Source organism: Macaca thibetana, chromosome 7, assembly GCF_024542745.1.
Source record: "Macaca thibetana thibetana isolate TM-01 chromosome 7, ASM2454274v1, whole genome shotgun sequence".
In the NCBI taxonomy this organism is placed as follows: Eukaryota; Metazoa; Chordata; class Mammalia; order Primates; family Cercopithecidae; genus Macaca; species Macaca thibetana.
In genome coordinates, this window is record NC_065584.1 from 5,058,537 (window position 1) to 5,084,065 (window position 25,529).

The following is a 25,529-nucleotide window of genomic DNA, read 5'->3' on the forward strand; positions in this document are numbered from 1 at the left end:
CCGCCTCCCGGGTTTACGCCATTCTCCTGGCTCAGCCTCCCGAGTAGCTGGGACTACAGGCGCTCGCCACCTCGCCCGGCTAGTTTTTTTGTACTTTTTTTAGTAGAGACGGGGTTTCACCGTGTTAGCCAGGATGGTCTCGATCTCCTGACCTCGTGATCCGCCCATCTCGGCCTCCCAAAGTGCTGGGATTACAGGCTTGAGCCACCGCGCCCGGCCTCGGCCTGTTTCATTTTTAAAGAAACCGCCAGTTTCCCCAGTGGAGGTCCTGTGCTCCATGGCCACAGCTGTGTCTGCGGGTTCTGGCTGCCCACGCCCCTGAACGTTTCCACGGCAGCCGTTCTAGGAGAGGTGAAGTTGTATCATGTCGTGGCTTTAATTTGTATTTCCTGCTAAGGAATGATGCTGGGAATCTTTTAATACGCTTATGAGCATCTGTATATCTTCTTTTGTGAAGTGCCTGTTCAAGTTTTTGCTCATTTTAAAATGAACTGTCTCCCGACTGCTGAGTTAGAGGAGTTCTCTGCACATTGTAGGTACTGGTCTTTTGTCAGATACGTGCATTGTAAATCTAGTCTGTGGTTTGGTGTTTCATTTTCTTAACAGTGTTTTTGGATGACAATTTTTAAATTTTGATGGGTTATTCTGACCGGGGATTAAAAGGTGTGCGGCTCCATTAGCTGGCAGTGCTGCCGGAGGAGGGGCAGGTGGAGGACGCCCCACACTGGGTGCAGAATCGGGAGGTGCCGCCCTTGCACAGTTGTCACTGGTATCAGATGACAGCCCACGGAGCGTAGCAAAACACGGAGGCACGACTCTGCCATGTGAGAATCTCGTCATGTGTCTTCAGTTATAACATCAACTTAAAGCTATTCATTCACTGCTACACAAAAGATTATCATTATTCCTCTGTGCATTTTCTAAAGATGACAATTTCTCTATTCCAGAAATTAACTGTATTTTCTCCTTCCTTGATCTTGTACGGAATGTTATACCAGGGAGTGTAAACAGAACTCCCTGGAACTCTAGCATTATATATGCAAAGATCTGTACCAGTCAAAATAAAGTACCTTCAGCAGTAACTCTAGAAATAGCTGAGAAACAAATGCTAATTAAAAAACACTTACGTTAGAGTCTTCAACCTGGCTCTAAGAGAAACTACAGGCAGCAGTGATCATGCTAACAGAGTCACATGTGACAAAACACACCAGCCAGCATATCAGAGTTGGCAGCAACAACACTGCTCACAGAACGCAGAGTTCACATGACACAGTGAACACCCTTTCAGAACACATAGAAAAGACTGCCAGATGATGTACTTCCAGCATACAAACCAGCTGATTCTGAATCGAAGAGACAGGTGAAAGATGACAAAGCGGAACTGAGGGCTTTCCTGCAGATTTTTACCCCAGAGTGTCACCCAGGCCACCTGGATGAATGAGGTTTGTGAGCCTGCTCCAAGGAAGAGGCAGTCAGGATGTGATGAATGCGGTGGCAGAGACCACAGCCCTCCCCAAACACTCCATGGCTCCCTCACATTCCCTTAGAGTTAGGCAGGATCGCACGACCAGTTCTGGCAACAGGCTCTGAGCAGAAGCAACCGAATGGTGGAACTGCAGAGCAAAGCAGGCAGGATCAGGAAACCACCACCTGGAGGACCACTGCCCTAGAAGAGGACAGACGCAGGGCCGGCTTCGTGGAAGCGGGGGCCACGGTTCACTGTGTGAAGTCGCTGATGTCTGGGGCTTGCTACCGAAGCACAGCCCAGCCTGGCTGACGCAAACACACTGACATTTTCCTGCCTGTCCCTGTTTTGTCCTTATTTTTTTCTCTTGTTTTTAAAAAATGCTTTAATTACTTTATTCGACAAAGCAGACATTTTCCCTTTAGGATTATTTCTTAAACATATTATTTTAAAACAAAAAGAGGCATTTATTTAATGTTTTACTATTTATAAAATACTTTTCTGTATAAATTACTGCATAATATAATCCTGTTTGTTACCTAACGGCATAAACTGGCACTGAATAGTTCTTCATTAAATGCTGTGACCTGATAAATTAAATTACAAATTTCATTAGTTTGCTAAACAATCCAATGCCTGACATAATGCATATTTATGTGTACTGGGAAATGAAATGTTATAAGCATCTTAAATATCTGCTAAGTGATGCAAATTTTCTTCCAAAAACTAGGATTATAATAAATCACTACAAAATTCCATATTCAACCACTACAACGTGGTTCAGCAGCCAACCATTTAATTTAAGAATTCCTTTAATTTAATCCTATAGCAGAAATTGCTCTGGTAATTTGTATAGGGGCAGAAAGAAGAGGGATGCTGTATCTTAAAAAAAAAAAAATTGAGGCCGGGTGCGGTGGCTCACGCCTGTAATCCCAGCACTTTGGGAGGCCGAGCTGGGTGGATCACGAGGTCAGGAGATAAGATCATCCTGGCTAACGCGATGAAACCTCATATCTACTAAAAATACAAAAAAATTAGCTGGGCGTGGTGGCGGGCGCCTGTAGTCCCAGTTACTCGGGATGCTGAGGCAGGAGAATGGCGTGAACCTGGGAGGCGGAGCTTGCAGTGAGCAGAGATCGTGCCACCGCACTCCAGCCTGGGCGACAGAGCGAGACTCTGTCTCAAAAAAAAAGAAAAAAAAAAATTAAAGGCAGAAATCATGTTCATTATTTGATACTTCACTAAAGTCATCCTCATCCTTGAAATTAAAATTTAATTTTTTTTTTGAGACAGAGTCTCGCTCTGTCACCCAGGCTGGAGTGTAGTGGTGTGATCCTGGCTCACTGCAATTTCTGCCTCCCAGGCTCAAGGGATTCTTGTGCCTCAGGCTCCCAAGTAGCTGGGATTACAGACGTGTGCCACCACACCTGGCTAATTTTTGTATTGTTAGCAGAGATGGGTTTCACCATGTTGGCCAGGCTCGAACTCCCAACCTCAGGTGACCCACCTGCCTTGGCTTCCCAAAGTGCTGAGATTATAAGCATGAGCCACTGTACCTGGCCTTGTTTTTAATTAATTAATTAATTATTATTATTATTATTTTGAGACAGTCTTACTCTGTCACCCAGGCTGGAGTGCAGTGGCACCATCTCGGCTCAGCAGTGGCATAATCCTGACTCACTGGAGCCTCCGCCTCTCGGGCTCAAGTGATTCTCGTGCCTCAGCCTCCAGAGTAGCTGGGACTACAGGGCCCACCACCACACCCAGTTAATTTTTGTATTTTAAGTAGAGATAGGGTTTCGCTATGTTGGCCAGGCTGGTCTCAAACTCCTGGCCTCAAGTGATCCTCCTGCCTTGACCTCTCAAAGTGCTAGGATTACAAGTGTGAGCCACCACACCCATCCTGAAATTAAAATTTCTGCTTGCCATTTAGAGAAGACTGATGATGGTTCAGACCCAACAATGAGTGAGTGCTGCCCAAGGTCAACACTGTCCCTGAGGGAGCACAGGTCATGCTGTCCAAGCCTGCTTGCTACTACTCATAGAACCAGGAAGACACTCGTAAAGAAAATACCAGGGTTGAAGGGAGAACACATGTAAATGTATCTCTGACAAGCTTTTTTTGGTTTGTTTTTTTGAGACTGAGTCTCGCTCTGTTCCCAGGCTGGAGTACAATGGCATGATCTTGGCTCACTGCAACCTCCATCTCCTGGGTTCAAGCGATTCTCTGGCCTCAGCCTCCTGAGTAACTGGGACTACAGGCTTATGCCACCACGCCCAGCTAATTTTTGTATTTTTAGTAGAGATGGGGTTTCACCATGTTGACCAGGATAGTCTTGATCTCTTGACCTCGTGATCTATCCACCTCAGCCTCTCAAAGTGCTGGAATTACAGGCGTGAACCACCACACCTGGCCGACAAATTTTTATAACCTAACATCGTCTGCCTCATACCCTGGGAAGGCTGATGGCAACTCAGAGCAAGAGTTGAGAATTTTCCTGGGAGGGTGGGAGTCACATCATCCACCAGGCGGCTGTGTGTGATGACATCCTGTACCTGCGTGGAACGCAGTTTTATCTTTGATTACCAGTAACATGGCCAAATATAGGATCAAAACTCACATCCCAGAGTTACTCAGAAATGGAGCTGCAAATAGTACTGCCTTTCCCTGACATTTTAAATCCTGCTGGTGCAGTTGCATGCAGTTGTAATCCCAGCACTTCGGGAGGCTGATGTGGGAGCATCACTGGAGCCCAGGAGTTTGAGACCAGCCTGGGCAACACAGTGAGATCCTATCCCAAATTAAAACAAAAATCCTGTTGGTTACATACTGTCACCAAGCAATTGGCCCCTGCCTGTAAAGTCCCTACACATTCTGTGTATAAACTTCCAACAAAAGTAATGTGAATCAAACTAAAAAAATAATGTGAGTCAAACTAAAATAATTTTTTTTTTTTTTTTTAAGAAACAGGAGCTTGCTCTGTTGCCTATATTAGGCTCAACTTCCCAGGCTCAAGCAATCCTCCTGCCTCAGCCTCCCAAGCAGCTAGGACAACAGGTGCACGACACCGTGCTTGGCTCTGAAATGACAGGTAGAAGCAGAGTGCTATGATGGGGACAGTCACGAAGAATGTTTGGAGGGGAGGTGGCAATCTCAACTGAGTCCTGAAGGAAGAAGAGTTGAAGAAAGGAAAGCAGCCCACGGAAGGAATGCTAAGCTGCAGGAAGAGAAGCAAATGGGCGGCATGAATGTGCACGGCACATTAGGGAAGGGCAGGAATTCAAGACTAGCCTGGCCAACACGGTGAAACCCCATCTCTACCCAAATATGAAAGTGAGCTGGGGCCCCAACACAAAGGCTAGGAGTGGCTGGAGCCCCTGATGCACGAGGCCCTGGAACGGCAGGCCGGGCCTGGCTGCGAGACCCTGGGCGCCACACCAAACACTGGAGCTTTATTCTAGTGGCAACGTGGAGCCATGTAACATGGAGGGCGACACCATCTCAGCTGGGTTTGAGGAAGCCAGCTCTGGTAGCCGTGGTGGGAGGTGGGCACACCTGGTGCCATAAGGCAGCTATTGCACTATAGCAACTTGCTGACGAGGGGGCTCCACGCTGGCAGTGGTGGGAGGGAAGCAGAGGTCCAGAAGCAGGGAGACCCTCGGGTAGATGGCCAGGACACTGCTGAGAGACTGGCCAAAAGAAGACTCTGGTCTTTCCAGCAGAATTTACTGGGAGCAGCAGGGCTCAGTGGCTCACCCCTGTAATCTCACCACTTTGGGAGGCCAAGGCGGGTGGATCACCTGAGGTCAGGAGTTCGAGACCAGCCTCGCCAACACAGTGAAACACTGTCTCTACTAAAAATACAAAAATTAGCTGGGTGGGGTGGCATGGGCCTGTAATCCCAGCCACTTGGGAGATTGAGGCAGGAGAATCACTTGAACCTGGGAGACGGAGGTTGCAGTGAGCCAAAAACCACACCATTGTATTCCAGCCTAGGCAACAAAGTGAGACACTGTCTCAAAAAAATAAAAAATAAAAAATAAAAATAAATAAATAAATAAATAAATAAATAAATAAATAAGGAATTTAGTGGGAGCAGAGAAGTGAAGTTAGGAAAAAGAGCACAATTGGGGGAGGCTAAATTTGATATTGAACAAAATCGTCAAATGCAGTCACTATGTTTCCATTCATTGCTGAGTGCACCCCTGACTGCTGACTTTTACAAGTATTTTTAGAGGTGCGGTCTTGCTATGTTGGCCAGGTTGGTCTTAAACTCCTGGCCTCAAGCAATCCTCCCAAAGTGCTAGGATTACAGGTATAAGCCACTGCACCTAATCCACTGCTGACTTGTAAAAGATAAATGAAGCACCCCAATTAATTCCAGATAAGTAACACAGGCAGCAGCCATGTCAGTCTGATGACTCTTCTTTACAGTCAATCCTATTCAACGTACGCCACCTGATGACAGCTGCCACGCACAGTCATACATGGGCTCCTGTGCAGATAGCACACCTGAATTCAAAATTATCACTTAAATATGTAATTACTAAAAGGTCTCTTGGGTGGGGCGCAGTGGCTCACACCTGTAATCCCAGCACTTTGGGAGGCCGAGGCAGGTGGATCAGTTGAGGTCAGGAGTTCGAGACCAGCCTGGCCAACATGATGAAACCCTGTCTCTACTAAAAATACAAACACTAGCTGGGCGTGGCTGTGCATGCCCGTAATCCCGGCTACTCGGGAGGCCGAGGCAGGAGAATCGCTTGAACCCAGGAGGCGGAGGTCTCAGTGAGCTAAGACTGTGTCACTGCACTCCAGCCTAGGCAACAGAGTAAGACTCTGTCTCAAACAAACAAACAAACGCAGAAACAAAAAAAGAAGTCTCTTGACCTACCTGCTTTTCCTGCAGGACACAGACCATACCTGGAGAGAGCCCAGTAACTGAATACCTGGTGCCCCTGGCCTGATGCTCACTGCCCCTACCCTGGCATAGTAAAGGCTGGGGAGGTGGCTGTTCTTTCTAGGGGAGAAACCCAGATTCAGTGAGATTGAGTCTCAAGAGTGAGAGGGAAGCCAGGCATGGTAGCTCATGCTCCCAGCACTTTGGGAGGCCGAGGCCAGCGGATCATGAGGTCAGGAGATTGAGACCATCCTGGCTAACACGGTGAAACTCCATCTCTACTAAAAATACAAAAAATTAACCAGGCGTGGTGGCGGGCGCCTGTAGTCCCAGCTACTTGGGAGGCTGAGGCAGGAGAATGGCGTGAACCCGGGAGGTGGAGCTTGCAGTGAGCCGAGATCGCGCCACTGCACTCCAGCCTGGGCGACAGAGCGAGACTCTGTCTCAAAAAAAAAAGCAAAACAAAAAACAAAAGTGCGAGGGAAATAGGAACAAGTCCACCCTGAGTCCAAGATGACATCGGACCCTCCAGTGTTCAGCAGATATTCATTGAGGGGATGGGTGTGTGAGCAGAGGAATGGCCTGGGGGTCCTAGTCGCCTGCTCGCCTCCCTTGCCCCAACACAAAGCTGCCAACCCTGGACTTGCTGCATTCTCTCAGGATGTGTAGGAAACAGGAAAGGAGTCTTAATCTGACATTTCAAGATCAACCAGATAACTCAGATAAATAAACAAAATCTAAAGCTCAGGGCAGGATAAGGACTAAGCAAGGTGGTGCTTTAACAAGAGATGCTGGATTTGCCCTCCCTGTGGCACAAACTGGGGCAACACAAGCAAAAGCCCCACGACCAGCAGCTAACAAAGGCTAGAGAGCACCCCCAAGCAAGATGTGTCACAGCCTTCGGATGACCACACCGCCCGGAGATGGCCCACACTTAGACAGGATGCCCCGTGCATCCTCCGGGCGGTTGGGCTTGGGGGTTGCTGCTCCCATTAGAAAGGAGAGGAAACCAAGGCTAGGCATGGTGGCTCACAGTTGTAATCCCAGCACACTGGGAGGACAAGGCAGGTGAATCACTTGAGGTCAGGAGTTCAAGCAGCCTGGCCAACATGATGAAACCCCACCTCTACCCAAAATACAAAAGTTAGCAGGGGCCGTGCGCGGTGGCTCACACCTGTAATCCCAGCACTTCGGGAGGCGGAGGCAGGCCTATCACCTGAGGTCAGGAGTTCAGGACCAGACTGGCCAACATAGTGAAACCCTGTCTCTACTAAAAACACAAAAAATTAGCCAGGTGCGGTGGTAGGTGCCTGTAATATCAGCTACTCAGGAGGCTGAGACAGGGAGAATTGCTTGAACCCGGGAGGCAGAGGCTGCAGAGAGCCAAGATTGTGCCACTGCACTCCAGCTTGGGCGACAGAGCGAAACTCCGTCTCAAAAAAATAAAATAAAACAAAATAATTAGCTGGGCATGGCAGCACATGCCTGTGGTCCCAGCTACTTGGGAGGCTGTGGTGGGAGGACTGCCTAAGCCTGGGAAGGCAGAGGTTGCAGTGAGTCAAGATCGTGCCACTGCACTCCAGCCTGGGTGACAGAGTAAGACCCCATCTGGGAAAAAAAAAAAAAAAGAAAGAAGAACAAACTGCGGTTCGAGGCAAGAGCAGCTTTCTCAGAGTCCCAGAGCCTGCCTGGGGCCCAGCTGTCCTGCCTCTGCCATGAATTCCCACACCTCTGCCTGTGACTTCCTTGCACCCACTGCATGTCTGATCCATTTCAGGCTCAGCTGGATACTTACATTAGTTTGCTAACGATTTTGCAGGAAGAACACAGGGCTCAGTGAAAACCTGCCCATCCACAGCGACCAGGACCCCCAGGCCATCCCTCTACTCACACACCCATCCCCTCAATGAATATCTGCTGAACACCAGAGGGCCCAAGGCCATCTTGGACTCAGAGTGGACTTGTTCCTGTTTCCCTTGCACCCTTGAGACTCAATCCCACTCAAGCCAGTTTCTCCCCTAGAGAAACCTCCCAGTGAAGCCCAAATACACACCTTAGAGACCTGTACCACTTTGGCCAGCTAGCCAGTGCTGGGAGGACTGGATCGAGCCAGGAGGGAGGCACGAGCTGTGCTGGAGGTGGGAGGCCCAGGCAGGGCTGACTCCAGCAGTTCAGAACCTGGCACGACGCCCGTTCACTCTGAACCCCACCATGGTGCGGCAGCCTTCCTGGAGGGGCTGGGAAGGGGACGTGCAGGGGAAACAGTTCTGCTTCTCACCCAAATGGTGCAGGTGAACACGGCCTCTCACAGTGCTCAAGATTCAGGAGCAGGGAGAATACACATCACGCCCTGGACTTTTTACCCCCAGAGGGAACTAGTGGCATTTTCCAGTTAGTCTGGGTAGGAGCTGCTGGAGAAAGGTCCAGGACCAGTACGGTCTCTGAACAAATGAAAGGCTTCCCAGGGCAGGCGACACATCAGCCAGCACCAATGTTCAGGCCACTCTCAGCCTCAGCCTTGTCTGATCAGTCACTGTCAGTGACGCGGAGAGTGGGGTGTTCTCAAAAAGCTAGATGGTGACTGGTGGGTCCAAAAGGCAGGTGGGGAGGCCCAAAGAACAAAGAACAAAAACTGCCCTGGACAAACCTTCAATTCCCAAGCCTTGGAACAGAACTTGCTTCTTCAGCTGAGTTAGTGTTCAGGGGCCTTTTCAGGCAAAAGAATAGGTGATGTCTACTCAGCACCCCGTAGGAGCCCCCAGGGCTGAGCACGCCAACCACCGCCAGGCTGCCTAGGACAATGCTTGCTTTACAGAATGGCAAAAGGCTCTCCTTGACAGCTGGTAGCATACAGACTGCAAGGCAGCCAGGGGCTTGGGGAGAAGGGGGACAAGCCCTTCTCTTCTTGCTTTCTTTTTTTTTTTTTTTCTTTTGAGACAGTCTTGCTCTGTCACCCAGGCTGGAGTGCAATGGCATGGATCTCAGCTCACTGCAACCTCTGCCTACCAAGTTCAAATGATTCTCGTGCCTCAGCCTCCCAAGTAGCTGGAATTACAGGCGTGTGTCACCACACCCAGGTAATTTTTGTATTTTTAGTAGAGATGGGGTTTCACCATGTTGGCCAGGCTGGGCTTGAACTCCTGACCTCAGGTGATCCACCCGCCTCGGCCTCCCAAAGTGCTGGGATTATAGGCATTAGCCACTGTGCTCAGCCCTCTTCTTGCTTTCTTTCTCCCCCTCCTACTTTTTTTTTTTTTTTTTTTTTTTTTGGTGAGTACATGTGGTTGAGTTCTTATATAATTCAAATCTACCACATAACCAAATGCTGGTTGTAAGTTAAAAAGCTGGGAAGCCTCGCAGCCAGGAAGTTCCTAAGTCAGTCCTGCTGCCAGCGCAGGGCTCACCCGGGCCCCGGGGGCCATCTGCACAACTCCACCTGCAGGCAAACCACACCTACCTACGCTTCCTGATCCACCAAGAATCTACTCAGAGAGAAACCTAACGTGGGCTTATGTTATCAGTTCTTGGAACATGAATGAATTATTTACAAATAGCAGCACTACATTTCTTTCTTCTTTTTTTTTGAAACAGAGTCTCGCTCTGTTGCCTAGGCTGGAGTGCAATGGCATGATCTTGGCTTACTGCAACCCCCACTTCCCGGGTTCAGGCAATTCTCCTGCCTCAGCCTCCTGAGTAGCTGGGACTATAGGAGTGCGCTGCCATGCCTAGCTAATTTTTTTATTTTATTTTTTGTATTTTTAGTAGAGACAGGGTGTCACCATGTTGGCCAGGCTGGTCTCGAACTCTTGACCTCAGGTGATCCACCCACCTCAGCCTCCCAAGGTGCTGGGATGACAAGTGTGAGCCACCGCTCCGGCCTTCAAATAGCACTACATTTCTTAGCCTACTCTGCAGCTTTTGAGGGGAGATTCAGAGAAAAGCAGGAGCTAGAGGGCGCAGTTCCTCCTGGATCTGGCTGAGCTGAAGGAGAGGTGGCACCTGTGTGCTAAGCCACTCTCCTCTGCCAGTACTGTCCTGAGGGGATGGACAAACGTGGCACCGATCCTGTCGTAGGAACACCCATCTTTTTAGCTTTCAAGGTCATAAAGCTATGTTCCATATTCAGACAGACTGACAGGCAGCTGCATCACCACTATCCTTCAAGCTGCTCTTAGTGAGTGGCCCCTTGATCTGAGGACGTGAGCCCTCCTCAGGTTCTGACAGCCCTGCAAACTCTAAGGGGCAGGGGAAGGGACAAAGCCCAGAGCCGGTCTAGTCTGGAAGAGTGGCCAGCTGAGCTCCTGAAATCCAGCAACTTATAAATATCCTCTCAGAACTCTCACGAGTTGAACACAGGCCGGGAAGTTTTGTCCGACATCACGCTGTGTTGCGGTTTTAGGGCAGTCAGGGCCCCGGCAGGCGTACTCATGAGGCGGCCATACCTAGCTGGGAGAGATCCAGCCTGGTCCAGTGCATGCCCGTGGGGCAGCTCTTGGAGAGGGTCCTGATGAAGACTTGGCCGAGGCCGTCCAGTGCCCACAGCGCATCCTGGCAGGCGGCGTAGGCGCGCATCTCGGCGTCGGGAGGCAGCTGCACCGTGGAGGGCCGCGACTGTGCACTCTGGGCGCTGACGCTGCACAGGTCCTTGCTGCTCTGGCACAGCCACAGGAAGCTTCCTGCAGAAAGGGGTCATGTTTGTCATCAAGGTGCTGTCTGCACCGAGCTGCCTGCCCTAAATGCACAAGGCAGCCTTTGCCTTTCGGCAGACGCCGGCCACCTGGTCGCGGATGCCGGCTCACTCGTCCGCCCATTCCCACGCGGGCAGGAGTGGTGTAGCACTTTAAGGTAGAAGGCAGAGGGAAACACCACGACTAACAAGAAACATGCCTGAGATGTTGGAAAGAAATGGAAAGAAGGCAAGGCTTAGGAGATTTTATGACGGCCATAATGTTGGCTTAGTGGCTTTGACTTCCCATTTATCATGGGCTGGGAAGTTTTTCACTGAACAAAGGCACCAGAGCATTTTTAATATAGAAAGTTAATTTTACCAAGAGGAGAAGACCATCAACTCAGTGCCCTGGATGGAAGGAGGGAGGGTTAGCAGTTCCTCGGAAGGATGGCGCCATGGCGCTCTCCCAGGCCTTCTGGGGGTGGGGCCGGGGGGTGGGCCAGCTGCTAGAGAAGGCTTAGGAAGCTGGAAAAGCTTCTCTTCCCATCCTTGCCTCAAAATCACATCCTTTCATTCCCTCCAGCATTTTAAAAAAGTCCTTTAGGTTTAACAGATTCTGTTTAAAATGCAAATAATCCTTAGGGCAGTTAAAACCTTGGTCATAGTACATTATCTGAAGTATTATCTACAACTTGTGGCCACATATGTTTTGGAATTCAAACTTTTTCTGTATTTTTGAAAACCTAAGCTAATGGGTATGCTAGAGGTTTACAAAACAACCCCAGAGGGGCCAGGCGCTCCCCGGTGAAGCGCAGTAACATCTCTGCAACATGGATACGGTCACAGCCAACAGATCAACCAAGGCTGGAGGCAGCTATGTGAGATCTGGTCAGGTTCTGCTGCCAAATTAATTTATACCAAACTTAATAAATAACTTATTGTTTTCAGAGATTTCTGGGTTCCAGAACTGTGGTCCGAACAATCTGGTGAGTAAGAAGTTATTGTACTGACCCAGTCACCCGCATCCTAGTGGGACTAATGGTTTGAACTAAGCAAACGATTCCCTCTTCACCACAGATTTCACAGCATCTTCACGTTTCATCCTCATGCAGTCCTGGGAGGAGGTACGGCTACTTCCCAGAGAGGTCACCTGACTGCCTGGGTTCCCAGCTAACTGGGTGGGAGAACTGCCTCTCCTGGCCGCAGATGCCAGCTCCCTCACCCTCTGGTGTTCTGGCTCCCTCACAAACCCCGTACTCTGTAGGGACACTGAGTCCTGCCCAGAATGTAGTTGGCAGGAGCACCCCCCTGCAGGGCAGGTCTGCCTAATGGGGTGCAAATGTGGGACTTAGGTTATCCAGAGGCTGTGAACAAGATGGAAGGAAGTTGCTGGGAGGTGACAGAAGGATTCTCAAGGGGAGATGGGAAGGTACCCAAAGAAGCTGTGGCCCCTGCCATGGCACTAGATGTCACCAGCTGCCAGCCCCCGTGGCTGCACTGTGTGAGCCCCTCCTTCAGAAGGACGCTTTCCCTCATCTTCATTGCACTCAGTCCCTCTCAGAGGCTCTCCTGGTCAGGCCTATCCCACTTCAGGGCCCTCCCTCAGCTAACAAGGGCTGCTGGCCTCTGACACCCTCACGTGGCCGGTCTCCGAGGCGTGCCCATCACCAGCAAGGCCACAGTCGGACCATGGTTTGAACCCTTCCAGTGGCCAAGCCGTGCTCGAGATTTTACAGCAAGGCTAAGACTGACCCACCTTCCTTCGTGGGAGCCACAGAGGCCAACACAAAGGCCCATTTTGTAGCAGAAGCTGTCCCACGGGGAACAACATGATTCCAGTAGGTGCCTGGAAAGAGTAAACAGGAAGAATATGTTAAAGAAAGAAACTTCAGATCTTAGTTCTAGATGACATCTGGCCTTCAAATCCTTTCTCCAGATAATTCTAGAGTGTCCCTAAATTAAGCAACATGAGCAATCACAGCCTGCCATTCATTTCCCTCTGAATACTGCCAGGCAGAGCCACATCCAGCCCAGGGTCATGGAGGCCATGCAGCAGGGAGAGGGCTGGAGAAAAGCAAGGGGTTCACTCATAGAAACGAACCCCAGGATGTGTGGACTGGCATCTATATTCCCAGACCTGGCCAGAGCCCTGCATTTCCAACAGTGGCGATCACTTTCCCTCCAGGAAATGGACCATTCTCTCTCACTAGGTTTGGGTGGACTTTTTCATTTAAAATGTGAAATTGTTAACATAAAAATGACTCCATTTGCTTTTCTTACGTCATAGAAGGTTTCCCCACTATCCAGACACAGGGATCCAAGTTTTAGGAATGACAGATTTTTTAAAAAGCAGAGAAACTGATCACAAAGCAGAGTGCCTTCACTAGACACTTCATACCGCTGGCACTAAACTGTGTTTTCAAGTTGAGATCTTAAAGCTTCTATTTAAATGTTGGCTTTGAAGTGCAGCTGCCTATAAAGCCAGTGTGAAAATTACAGCAATTCACCCACCTATGAGACTTCCCTTAGCGACGTGGAATTCATTCTTGCCCGAGGAGATCCAGACGCCACTGTTATTGACCCCGAGAAGGCTTGGCTGGCACTGAAGCTGCTGGGACCAAAACGCCATGCGCAGCTTATCTGCCACCTTCTCTACAGGGGCTTGGGCAGCTGTGGCCACCGAGTGAGTGGCATGGATTATCGTCTGAAATAAGCTGCACTGGTCAAACACCACATAGTCCGTGATGCTCACCTGGAAGGAGGAGACAGACAAAAGTCCTGCTGTCAGAGCAGTTACAAGTGTAGACTCTCTGCCTTGAGGGAAGTTCTAGCCCAGGTCCACACCTCTGCATTTCCAGTAACAAGATGACCATCCAAACACAAATGTGCACATGTGCGCTTGTGAAAGGACCAAAAAAACGTGGCAGGATGCCATCAAACTGCTAACTCTAACTCCAGCTCCTTTGTAGGGTTGGATTTAAAGGTATGGAAGAATATATTCGCATTTTACACACATGGATCTGTTACAAGCATGTATTACTTTTGTGATTAAGTATCACCCCCTTACACCCCTTGTAAGAAGACTTTCATTCTAATCAGAGTGAGAAAGAAGAATTTTGCCATCTTTTCTGAGACAGTCTTGCTCTGGCATCCAGGCTGGAGTGCAGTGGCACAATCATACTCATCCCTGACTTCCATGATCAAGCAATCCTCCCGCCTCAGCCTCCCAAACACAGGCGAATGCCACCACATGTAGCCAATTTTTATTTTTTTTGTAGAGACAGGTCTCCCTATGTTGCCCAGGCTGGTCTTGAACTTCTCGGCTCCAGAGATCTCCCTGCCTTGGCCTCCCAAAGTGTTGGGATTACCGGCATGAACCACTATGCTTGGCTTTAATTTTGCTTTTAAATCAGGTATTTCCAATGGACAACAGTATACGGTACTTAGAAATGTAATATGCATTTAAAAAGGTATCACAAGTAGAGTGATGAACTATTTTTTTTTTTTTGGAGACACAGTCTTACTCTGCCACCCAGGCTGGAGTGCAGTGGCACAATTTTGGCTCACCGCAACCTCCGCCTCCTGGGTTCAAGAGATTCTCCTGCCTCAGCCTCCCGAGGAGCTGGGACTACAGGTGCACACCACCACACCCAGCTAATTTTTTATATTTTTAGTAAAGATGGGGTTTTGCCATGTTGGCCAGGCTGGTCTTGAACTCCTGACCTCAGGTGAGCCGCCCGCCTCAGCCTCCCAAAGTGCTGGGATTACAGGTGTGAGCCACCATGCAAGGCTGTGATGAACTTATTTATGATCTGAATTGGGACTACTAATAATTACTGCAGGGCAACAGCATCAACTAGGACCGTCCTGGGTATCTAGACTGTAACCCTAGCTCAGAAGGGTAGCTTGCTTCTATAACATTCCTGAAAAGCATTCATATACCTCAGACATTTCTCCAACCAGCCCTCCCTCCAGGAAGCTCCTCTCTTCTCGAGCAGCTTGATGTAGGGCAAGTTCTTTATGAGTGAAAATCTGATTCTCCATCATGTTCACTCACATTTCTGCTCTGCTGGGTTTGATTACATAGAACATCACTGGCATAAATGCCCTACTCCTGGTTGGGCACAGTGGCTCACGCCTGTAATCCCAGCACTTTGGGAGGCTGAGGCAGGTGGATTACTTGAGGTCAGGAGTTCCAGACCAGCCTGCCAACATGGTGAAACCCTGTCTCTACAAAAATACATATATGTATATTTGTACATGTATATGTACATATATGGTTACAAGTGCACAAAATGTATTTTTAAATCATTTGCATAACTATCAAATATTACCTAGTATATAAAATTAGATACATCTGCATACAACGAACATATTATATACAATACACATTTTATCAAAGAGCAAACACAATTCATTTTTCTACATTCTCATCTGAAAGAGACCTCAGAGCAGTCAATGCAAGACAAGCCATCAACAAAGCAAGTCTGAGGTGACAATAAAACACAAAACAATGGGACGAGATACTTAAGAAACATCAAATATTGGCCGGGTGCAGTGGTTCACGCCATAATCCCAGCACTTTGGGAGGCTGAGGCAGGCAGATCACAAGGTCAAGAGATTGAGACCAACCTGGCCAACATGGTGAAACCCTGTCTCTACCAAAAGTACACAAATTAGCTGGGCGTGGTGGCGGGTGCCTGTAGTCCCAGCTACTCGGGAGGCTGAGGCAGGAGAAACGCTTGAACCTGGGAGGTAGAGGTTGCAGTGAGTTGAGATTATGCCATTGCACTCCAGCCTGGGTGACAGAGCAAGACTCCGTCTCAAAGAAAAAAAAAAGAAACATCAAATATTTCATGACCATGGACTATCAGTGCAATCTTACTACCACAGTGGCAGGCTGCGGGAGCAACACTCAACTACACCAAAGATGGAGAAAGTAGACACTCCTTTGAAAATCCATTCTAGGGCTGAGGGTGGTGGTTCACGCCTGTAATCCCAGTGCTTTGGGAGGTCAAGGTGGGAGGACTGCTTGAGCCAAGGAGTTCGAGACCAGCCTGGGTAACAGCAAGACCTTGTCTCTACCAAAATAATTAGCCGGGCATGGTGGCATGTGCCTGTGGTCCCAGCTACTTGGGAGGCTGAGGTGGGTCCTGATCCTGCCACCACTCCAGCGTGGGCAAAAGAGTGCAACCCTGCCCCAGAAAAAAAGAAAAGAAAAAGAAAAGAGATTCATTCTAGGCACTCTCGCTGGGACCAAATCCCACAAAGTGAGCTTGATTATACCCTCATCCTGTTTCTTAAAGTGTTTCCTTTTCTGGAAGCACGTGGGAAATTCTCCTTTCTTTGCTGAAATATCATTTACTTAGAAGCCTTCTGAATAAGCATAGATAGCTCAATTTCAATTCTGGGTTGGACTGTCAAACCTATTGTCTGGGCTCTTTTATTAGCACATTTATTCATAATTAAACATCATTATTACCTACGTCTTCAAATGGATGTCACTGGGTTTATTTAGCCTATAATAAATTTATAAATAATATCAAAATAAATACGATTTTTTTTTTTTTTGAGATGGAGTCTCGCTTTGTTGCTTAGGCTGGAGTGCAGTGGTGTGATCTTGGCTCACTGCAAGCTCTGCCTCCCGGGTTCACGCCAGTCTCCTGCCTCAGCCTCCCGAGTAGCTAGGACTACAGGCCTCCGCTACCACGCCCGGCTTTTTTTGTATTTTTAGTAGAGACGGGGTTTCACCATGTTAGCCAGGATGGTCTCAATCTCCTGACCTTGTGATCTGCTGGCCTCGGCCTCCCAAAGTGCTGGGATTACAGGCGTGAGCCACCGCGCCAGGCCAAGATCATTATTTACTCAAAGAGTTTTGCAAATTATTTCCTATGATGAAAAGTCCTTGATGTTTCTAATGTACTCAAACCCAGCAAAGTCTAATCCATCAGATAGAAAAAGTGAATACTATTGGTTGGGAGTGGTGGCTCCACCTGTAATCCCAGCACACTGGGAGGCAGAGCGGGCGGATTTCTCTCTCTCTCTCTCTCTTTTTTTTTGACAGGGTCTAGCTCTGTTGCCCAGGTTGGAGTATGGTGGTGTGATCTTGGCTGAAATCTTTGTCTCCTGGGCTCAAACCAGTCTCCCACCTTGGCCTCCCAAGTACTTGGGACCAACAGCGTGTGCCACCATGCCCAACTAATTTTTGTATTTTTGGTAGAGACAGGGTTTCACCATGTTGCCCAGGCTGGCTGTGAACTCCTGGAATCGAGTGATCTGCCTGCCTTGGCCTCTCAAATTGCTGAGATTTCTGGTGGCCAGTCTGGGTGGATTTCTTGAGCTCAGGAGTTTGAGACCAGTCTGGGCAACATGCCAAAACCCTGTCTCTACAAAACACTAGCCGGGCGTGCTGGCACATGCCTGTAGTCCCGGCTACCTGGGAGGCTGAGGTGGGAGAATCACCTGAGCCCAGGAAGTCAAGACTGCAGTGAGCTGTGACTGCACCACTGAACTTCCGCCTGGGTGACGGAAGGAGATCTTGTTTCAAAACAAACAAAAAACAAACAAAAAGTGAACATTTTAAATTTAATCCAGTATCTTTAAAGAAAAGAGAGAGGTAAGAAAAGGGGAGCAGAAAAGGTCAGGGAGACCTCAGCACGCGGCCCAGAGCTGAACACCTACTTGCCACCAATGGTCGTCATCTCCTTGGGGCGTCTTGGAAACAATGCCAGTTCTGAACCACAGGTTCCCATGGATGTCCAGGGCCCAGAGAGTCTGCTGATCCCCGAGTGTTATGCAGACGGGTTCTAAAGCTTGCCTTTCGCTGAAAATGAGGAGGAGAACAGGGGGTCAGCACCCAGAGGCAGAGTGCCCAGCGTGTCTGGACTGCAGACATCCAGGGTCTCCCAGCAGGCATGGCTGGGAGAAGAGATGTGACCCTGGAGCGGATCATCAAGTACCAGGGAAGGAAGTTTAAGTCTGAGTTAAATTACTGTGCAAGATACACGGTTCAAGTGGGTGGCAGCTTTTGAAAGACACACTGATGACCCAGAATGGCCGGGAACACTCTTCAGAGAGAAAATAACCTAAGAAAAAAGTGAGTAGGCACAAAAGGAATCCAAGGCCCCTGAGCGCCTTCATCTCTCTACTCTCTCCCTCACCAAGGGAGTGAGTGTAAACTCCCCCGATGTGCCAGGCTATTCTGTGCAGCGGGGCCTAGGCGGACACTGCCCTCTCTGCTGGGGACGCCCTCCCCTCCTGCCACACAGGGAAGTCCTCATCAACTTCAAGGCTTAGCTGTGGGTCCACTCTGCAGGCCGCCTTCCTAGCCTCTGCATGGAGTTCATGGTTCCCTCAGTGCTGCACGCTCCTGTTTAGGGCCATCTGTGCTAATGGGTGTCCATTCATGCACGGGGCCCCCCATGAGACCTGCAAGTGGTGAGAGCAGGGCCAGTCTCAGCCCTCTTGGCGCACCCAGCCCCTAGCACCATTCTGGCTTTTTTGTTGTTGTTGTAGCTTTTTTTGTTTATGTGTTTTTTGTTTTTTGAGATGGAGTCTTGCTCTGTTGCCCAGGCTGGTGTGCAATGGGGCGATCTCGGCTCTCTGCAACCCCCGCCTCCCGGGTTCAAGTGATTCTCCTGCCTCAGCCTCCTGAGTAGCTGGGATTACAGGGACATGTCACCATGCCTGGCTAATTTTTGTATTTTTAATAGAAACGGGGTTTCACTATGTTGGTCAGGCTGATCTTGAACTCCCGACCTCGCGATCCGCCTGCCTCAGCCTCCCAAAGTGCTGGGATTACAGGCGTGAGCCACCACACCTGGACCATTCTGGTTCTTAACAGGTATTCACTGAAAGTTTATTGGTTTGCTAAATTCAAACCAAGAATATCCTAATCTAGTTTTTTGAAGGACTATTAATACTTCCATATTAGTAAAATGATCTGATGGCAGTTCTATAACATCTTGAATGGTTTAAAAAAAAAATAGCTTAATAAATTACAGTTCAGAGATCGGGCCAGGTGCAGTGGCTTATGTCTGTAATCCCAGCACTTTGGGAGGCCGAGGCAGGAGAATTGCTTGAGCCCAAGAGTTCGAGATGAGTCTGGGCAACATGATGAAAACCCAAAACCCGTCTCTACAAAAAATACAAAAATTAGCTAGGCATGGTGGCACATGCCTGTAGTCCCAGCTACTTGGGAGGCTGAGGCAGGAGGATCACTGGAGGTCGAGGCTGCAGTGAGCCGTGATTGTGGCACTGCGCCCCAGCCTCGGTGACAGAGTGAGAACCTGTATCCAAAAAAAAAAAAAAGTTACAGTTCAGAGATCAACTTCAATTGATTAGCATGAAAATAAAGAAAAATATTTGGACGTAAGCCGTCACAGACACTAAACAGGAACTACCTGACGGTGGGCAATTCTGAGTAGAGACTGTCATGACAGACTCATGACGCTATGATGCTCAGGGCTGCACAGAGGGCAGCAGCATTTTTAAAAACTGAGCCCTGCCTCAACGTCCAGTTTGCTGGTCAGAACTAGGCAGAGATTCAAGCTTAGCCTATAGCTATGGAGGCTGTGGGTACTGCCTCCCAGGGAACAGCCTTGTGGTGCCTTGTGGTGTCAAGTGGACAAGAACGAAGGGTAGGACAAGCACGACGTGAAAGGAGTCTCCGGCCCACCAGTACCTGACGATGTCACACTTCCACTGCTCGCCTTCTGGACAGAAGCTGCTCACGCCCTCCCGGTACAGGAGGGCCCTCTGCTCTGTCAGCGCCCACACCACATTGTTCCGGGCTGTGATCTGGGACAGCGGGTAGGGACAGTCCACCTTTACGGCTCTGGCACAAGGGCGATCCACACTCAGACCTGCCAGGAAGATGGGAAGAAGCCCCAAAGACACACAGTCAGAACTCCACACCTCATTTTGACTGGGTTATTGGCTTATTTTTCCTTTTTCGGTATTTTGCTATGTTCTTTCATGGCGAGTGCTTTAAAAAAAACTTAGTTAATTAATTAAAAATATAGACAGGGCCTCTCCATGTTGCCCAGGCTGATCTCAAACTCCTGGGCTCAAGAGATCCTCCCACCTCAGCCTCCCAAAGTGCTGGGATTGCAGGCAGGAGCTGCCCTGTCCAGCTGCTTTTTCATTGTCAAGTTTAGTCAACATAAAGTGGTTAAATTCTGCCTAAATGTAACATCTATCTGAAAGCAGCTTTAGACGCTCTTTGAAAATTGAACAATTCAGAATTATCTGGTGTCCCAATGTAGCTTAAGAAGTTCTAAGAGAAGAACACAAAAGCCAAGAGCAGGAGAGTGGCCAGATGGAGGCCCAGAGGTTGCAGGGCAGAGCAGCTCTTCCAGGCAGAGGGCTGCAGAGCTGCTGGAGTCAGCAGGGACCTGAGGCCTGCAGCCATCCCTGCAGAGAGTTCCAGCACGGCGGCTCCCCTCTGCTCTGACTGGGTGCGAGGTTCCATTAATAAAATGAAACCCCGAACTTCCCAGATGAAATCTGAGGTCTGTCAAACTGCAAGGCAGTGGCAGGCCAAAACTCAGGGTCCCTGGCTCCCTGTCCAGGGCTCTTCCCTTGCCTCCTTGTGGCCTGTCAATAAAGTATGTCTAAATGAGCTCAAAGGCTATTCCCAGGAGAGCAGACAGACCAACTGTCGCCTACAAACCTATATTCCTTGACCTTAGGCCTGCAATTAGGTCTCAGTACTCAAATATGCTCCGTGACTAATCACAGACGCACCTATGGTATTGCAGTCCATGGGTGATCTTTCCTTCCACTCAACTAGGTGGGAATCACCTGCAGGACTTCTTACAGACACATTCCCGAGCAGTCCCCAGAGGGACTGCACCTAACCCAACAGGTCTGGGTGGGGCCGGCTATTGTGAAACCACTGTCCTGGTGATTCCTCTAGCACTACTGGTTAAGAGGTCACTCGCTCCTCACCCCCAGGCTAGAAGCACCTCCTGTCTCCCCCATGACCAAAGCTCAAATGTCCTGGCAGCTTAGATGTGCATGTGCCTTGCCAGAGCTACTTTCATTTAAAGAAAGACACAGGAACTAGGGTGGAGAGACCTGGGCCAGCATATGGCCTATGAAGCCAGCAAGGCTGCGCACCCAGGCTGGAGGTTCTTACACACCTAGGAGAGAGCCAGCTGTGCAAGCACTTCAACCTGAAGACTCATCCCTAGCTGATGACTCACAGCAGAGATTAAAACATGCTCCTGAGGCCGGGCGTGGTGGCTCACACCTGTAATGCCAGCACTTTGGGAGGCCGAGGAGGGCAGATCACAAGGTCAGGAGTTCAAGACCAGATTGGCCAACATAGTGAAACCCCGCCTCTACTAAAAATACAAAAATGAGCTGGGTATGGTGGCACATGCCTGTAGTCCCAGCTACTTGAGAGGCTGAGGTAGGAGAATCGCTTGAACACAGGAGGTGGAGGTTGCAGGGAGCTGAAATTGTGCCACTACACTCCAGCCTGGGCGACACAGCAAGACTCCATCTCAAAACAACAACATTCTCCTGGAATCAGCAATATTCAATGCCTGGAAGACTGATCTTTACATAAATCCAACATGGCCTCTGGACAACTGATGATAACTCCTGCCCCACGGTTCTTCCAGATACTGATAAATCACACTGCTGGTGGAAGATCCTCCCCCATTCTGCTGACAGTAAACACTAACTGTCATTACAGCTTATTTTTAATAAGCAAGTCCCACTGTGCCCTTCCATCAGCTAAAAACTTCCCTGAGGGCAGCTTCCTGTGACTTGCTGAACTGCTATTTTTATTTCGTTTTGTTTTGAGATGGAGTCTCGCTCTGTCACCAGGCTGCAGTGCAGTGGTGTGATCTCAGCTCACTGCAAGCTCCGCCTCCTGGGTTCAAGTGATTCCTGTGCCTCAGCCTCCCAAGTAGCTGGGACTACAGGCACGCGCCACCATGCCCAGTTAATTTTTTTTTTTTTTTTTTTTTTTTTTTTTTTTTAGTAGAGATGGAGTTTTGCCATGTTGGCCAGGCTGGTCTTGAACTCCTGACCTCAGGTGATTTGCTCGTCTTGGCCTCCCAAAGTGTTGGGATTATAGGCATGAGCCACCACACCCAGCCTGAACTGCTATTTAAAGCAAATTATGGCCTGGTGTGGTGGCTCATGCCTGTAATCCCAGCACTTTGGGAGGCTGAGGCAGGCAGATCACTTCAGGTCGGAAGTTCAAGACCAGCCTCGTTGACATGATTAAACTCCATCTCTACTAAAAATACAAAAATACTAGCTGGGCATGGTGGTGGGCACTTGTAATCAGGAAGCTGAGGCAGGAGGATCACTTGAACCCAGGAGGCAGAGGTTGCAGTGAGACAAGATGGCACCACTGCACTCCAGCCTGCACAAGAGAGTGAGACTCCATCTCAAAATAAAAAAGAGCAAATTGGCCGGGCGCAGTGGCTCAAGCCTGTAATCCCAGCACTTTGGGAGGCCGAGACGGGCGGATCACGAGGTCAGGAGATCAAGACCATCCTGGCTAACACGGTGAAACCCCGTCTCTACTAAAAAATACAAAAAAAAACTAGCCGGGCGCGGTGGCGGGCGCCTGTAGTCCCAACTACTCGGGAGGCTGAGGCAGGAGAATGGCGTGAACCCGGGAGGCGGAGCTTGCAGTGAGCTGAGATCCGGCCACTGCACTCCAGCCTGGGCGGCAGAGCGAGACTCCGTCTCAAAAAAAAAAAAAAAAAAAAAAAAAGAGCAAATTACTTCTTGTTTTTTCCTGGCACACAGGTAAATATGTATATAGGAGCTGGGCTTTGATATGGCTGAAAAAAAAATGCAGCCACTTAAGCTTTAGCTTAAAGGGGGAAATGAATTTTATGTCCTTCTTCTGTCTTCTTTCCTCTTAAGATCTGACATTGTAGGATACGTGATATGCGGTGGTTGGCCATAGGAGAATAAGATTCTGTTTCTGTATCTCACCAAATATTCCTATTCATTCTTGCCCTAACTTTGTCCCAGGTTGAGTTTGTGTCAATGCAGGAAACTGCTAATACATGCCAAATGGCAAATACTCTGTTCCCAGAAGTGTCTTAATTCAAATGGATTTAGCCTCTTAATCATAGTGATTGTTGTAAGCATGTTACTAGCAAAGCAAGGTGCAGCAGAGGCAGTGATGGCAGAGCTGGCAGGCCCCTGAGCGTGGCCCACGGTTACCTGTCTGCAAGTATAAGTCCCCACTGGTCCTGATGATCCAGGCGGTGTCATCGCTCAGGGCCACAAACACTGCCTGGGGCAGGGCTTCGTACCAGTGCCGCTTCCCCTTGATGGTGACTTTCCCACAAGCAAAAGCCCGGTTAGATTTCTGTTCAATCTTCCAGAGAAGGGCTCCTATGGAAATAAAAATTCTATTCACTATCCAATAAATATTAGAATATATTTCTATACAAAAGTCTTCATGCTGGGCATCAAAGGGAGAAAGACTGCTAAAACACATCCTGTTCTGTCCCCCCAAGTGGGGAAAGAGGCCACCAGACCCAGGTTTGGGCCCTTGGCCACCACCCAGCTTCAGGCTCCATGTCGCCGTCCATCTCCAAGCTTCACTTTCCTCCTGGGCAGTGGGTATCATCTCCACCTCACAGGGCTGCTCTAAAGACTGGAGGCAGGAGCAGATCAACCACATGGCCACAGAGCTGGGCACATGACAGGTGCTCCTCACATGGGATGAGGAACACTGATGACATTATTAGGTTTGAGAAGTCTCCAAATAAACATCCTGAGACACAACTAGTGCCCTAGGAGAGGCTGAAAAAGTCCTTTAGGGATTCAGAGAGAGGGATCAGTTCTGGATGAGCTGAATGGAAAAGATGCACAGAAGGAAGACACTTGCACTGAGTTGGCCCATTTTCACTGTGCAGGGGACTCTGATGAAGAGACGGAGGAGAGAGAGGAAAGGGAAGGCAGGACAGCGCTGCAGCTGGAGGCCTGGTGCAGGCCAACGCAGGCAAGGTGAGGGGCCACCAGTGATCACCGAGTGTCAGATGGGCTGGACTAGAGGGCCTGTCAGGCATCTCTGCCTGTGGTACCCTTGGCACAAGGGCTCTGCTGCCCACCAAGGACATGGGCCTGGGCCCTGAAGGACACCTTAACTGAGCACGTGAATCTCATGGAGATGGAGAGTTCCCGCTAGCACAATGAGGGACCAAGGGGCCTGGGAATACAAGTAATTAATGTACTCAGGAATAGAACCAACGGTCTAAAAGGCCAAGGAGACAAACCTGAAGGTAAATGACAGCAACAAGAAATGCATTAAAACACACAACTGTGTAATGCCAGCTTGTGGAGTGGGTTGTTAGCCAGTCTCTAAAGAAAAATATTTTTCAAACAAACAGTGAAAGCAAGCAAGCAAAACAGCGCTGAACAAACTAATATTTTAAACAGTGACAAAGACCATGGAGAATTAAGGGAAATTCATCCCAAAACACACTGAAGTTACAGAGGACAGACGGGTCCCAAGCCACAGACTCGGCTTCGGCTTTGTCTGACTTCTATTCCAGCGTCCTGACAATAAACCGGGCTGCTTCAAGGCAAAAGTGCCCCTGCTGGCGCAGGTATCAACGTGGCCAACACAACTTTAAGAAACACATGGATGAAGCTGGAAACCATCATTCTCAGCAAACTATCGCAAGAACAGAAAACCAAACACCGCATGTTCTCACTCATAGGTGGGAACTGAACAATGAGATCACTTGGACTCGGGAAGGGGAACATCACACACCGGGGCCTATCATGGGGAGGGGGGAGGGGGGAGGAATTGCATTGGGAGTTATACCTGATGTAAATGACGAGTTGATGGGTGCTGACGAGTTGATGGGTGCAGCACACCAACATGGCACAGGTATACATACGTAACAAACCTGCATGTTATGCACATGTACCCTAGAACTTAAAGTATAATTAAAAAAAAAAAAAAAAAAAAAGAAAACAACAAGCCAATGATTCCATGCAGATAAGGGAGATCTTCCAGCCCAGGAGAACCTTGTTCAGGAAACACCAGCTCCAATTCACTAACAATGGCCTAACAGCAGCATGAAAGAATGAATGGACTTTCCTTTTAGAGTCAGGGAGTAGATTGTTCACCCATAGCAGAGAGCCCATTAAAATAGAATTCCTAAAGAGGAAGCCAAATAATTGGAATATATCCAACATACCCATGGGCCTGTCTTAGTTAGTTCGGTTGCTTTAAAGCAACACTAAGAAAGAGAAACACATATTATTTTTATAAACAGTTAGTATATTAATATCCCTAAAAAAGTCCCTCAAATTTCAAACTTTTTGTTTAGCTTACAAAAATATGATCAGGGGTTACCATTGCAATTAATAAAGAAAACAAAAACTCAAACTGAACACCATTTACACTATGAATTGACATCCAATGAAGCAATTCACGTTCTTTGGAGAAAACCCCCTTAAACGTTCCAGAAGAGGCAAACCTGGTGAGGCAGCCTGA

The 25,529-nt window shown here is 48.9% G+C and overlaps 2 protein-coding genes across 3 annotated transcripts in view; one reads left to right on the forward strand and one right to left on the reverse strand.

Moving 5' to 3' along the window:
- Positions 1–25,529, reverse strand: part of TECPR2 (tectonin beta-propeller repeat containing 2) — a 138,663-nt gene that overhangs the window by 35,175 nt on the left and 77,959 nt on the right. For both annotated transcript variants that reach the window (XM_050796667.1, XM_050796668.1), the window contains exons 11-16: positions 23,237–23,410; positions 19,716–19,896; positions 17,714–17,855; positions 13,544–13,784; positions 12,789–12,878; positions 10,806–11,039 (exon numbers count right to left, since the gene is read on the reverse strand). In XM_050796667.1, the coding sequence (XP_050652624.1) occupies positions 10,806–11,039; positions 12,789–12,878; positions 13,544–13,784; positions 17,714–17,855; positions 19,716–19,896; positions 23,237–23,410 (1,062 nt within the window). The remainder of the gene's footprint in view (positions 1–10,805; positions 11,040–12,788; positions 12,879–13,543; positions 13,785–17,713; positions 17,856–19,715; positions 19,897–23,236; positions 23,411–25,529) is intronic.
- CINP (cyclin dependent kinase 2 interacting protein) overlaps positions 1–25,529 on the forward strand; it is a 148,257-nt gene that overhangs the window by 29,889 nt on the left and 92,839 nt on the right. The gene's annotated exons all lie outside the window — the stretch shown is intronic.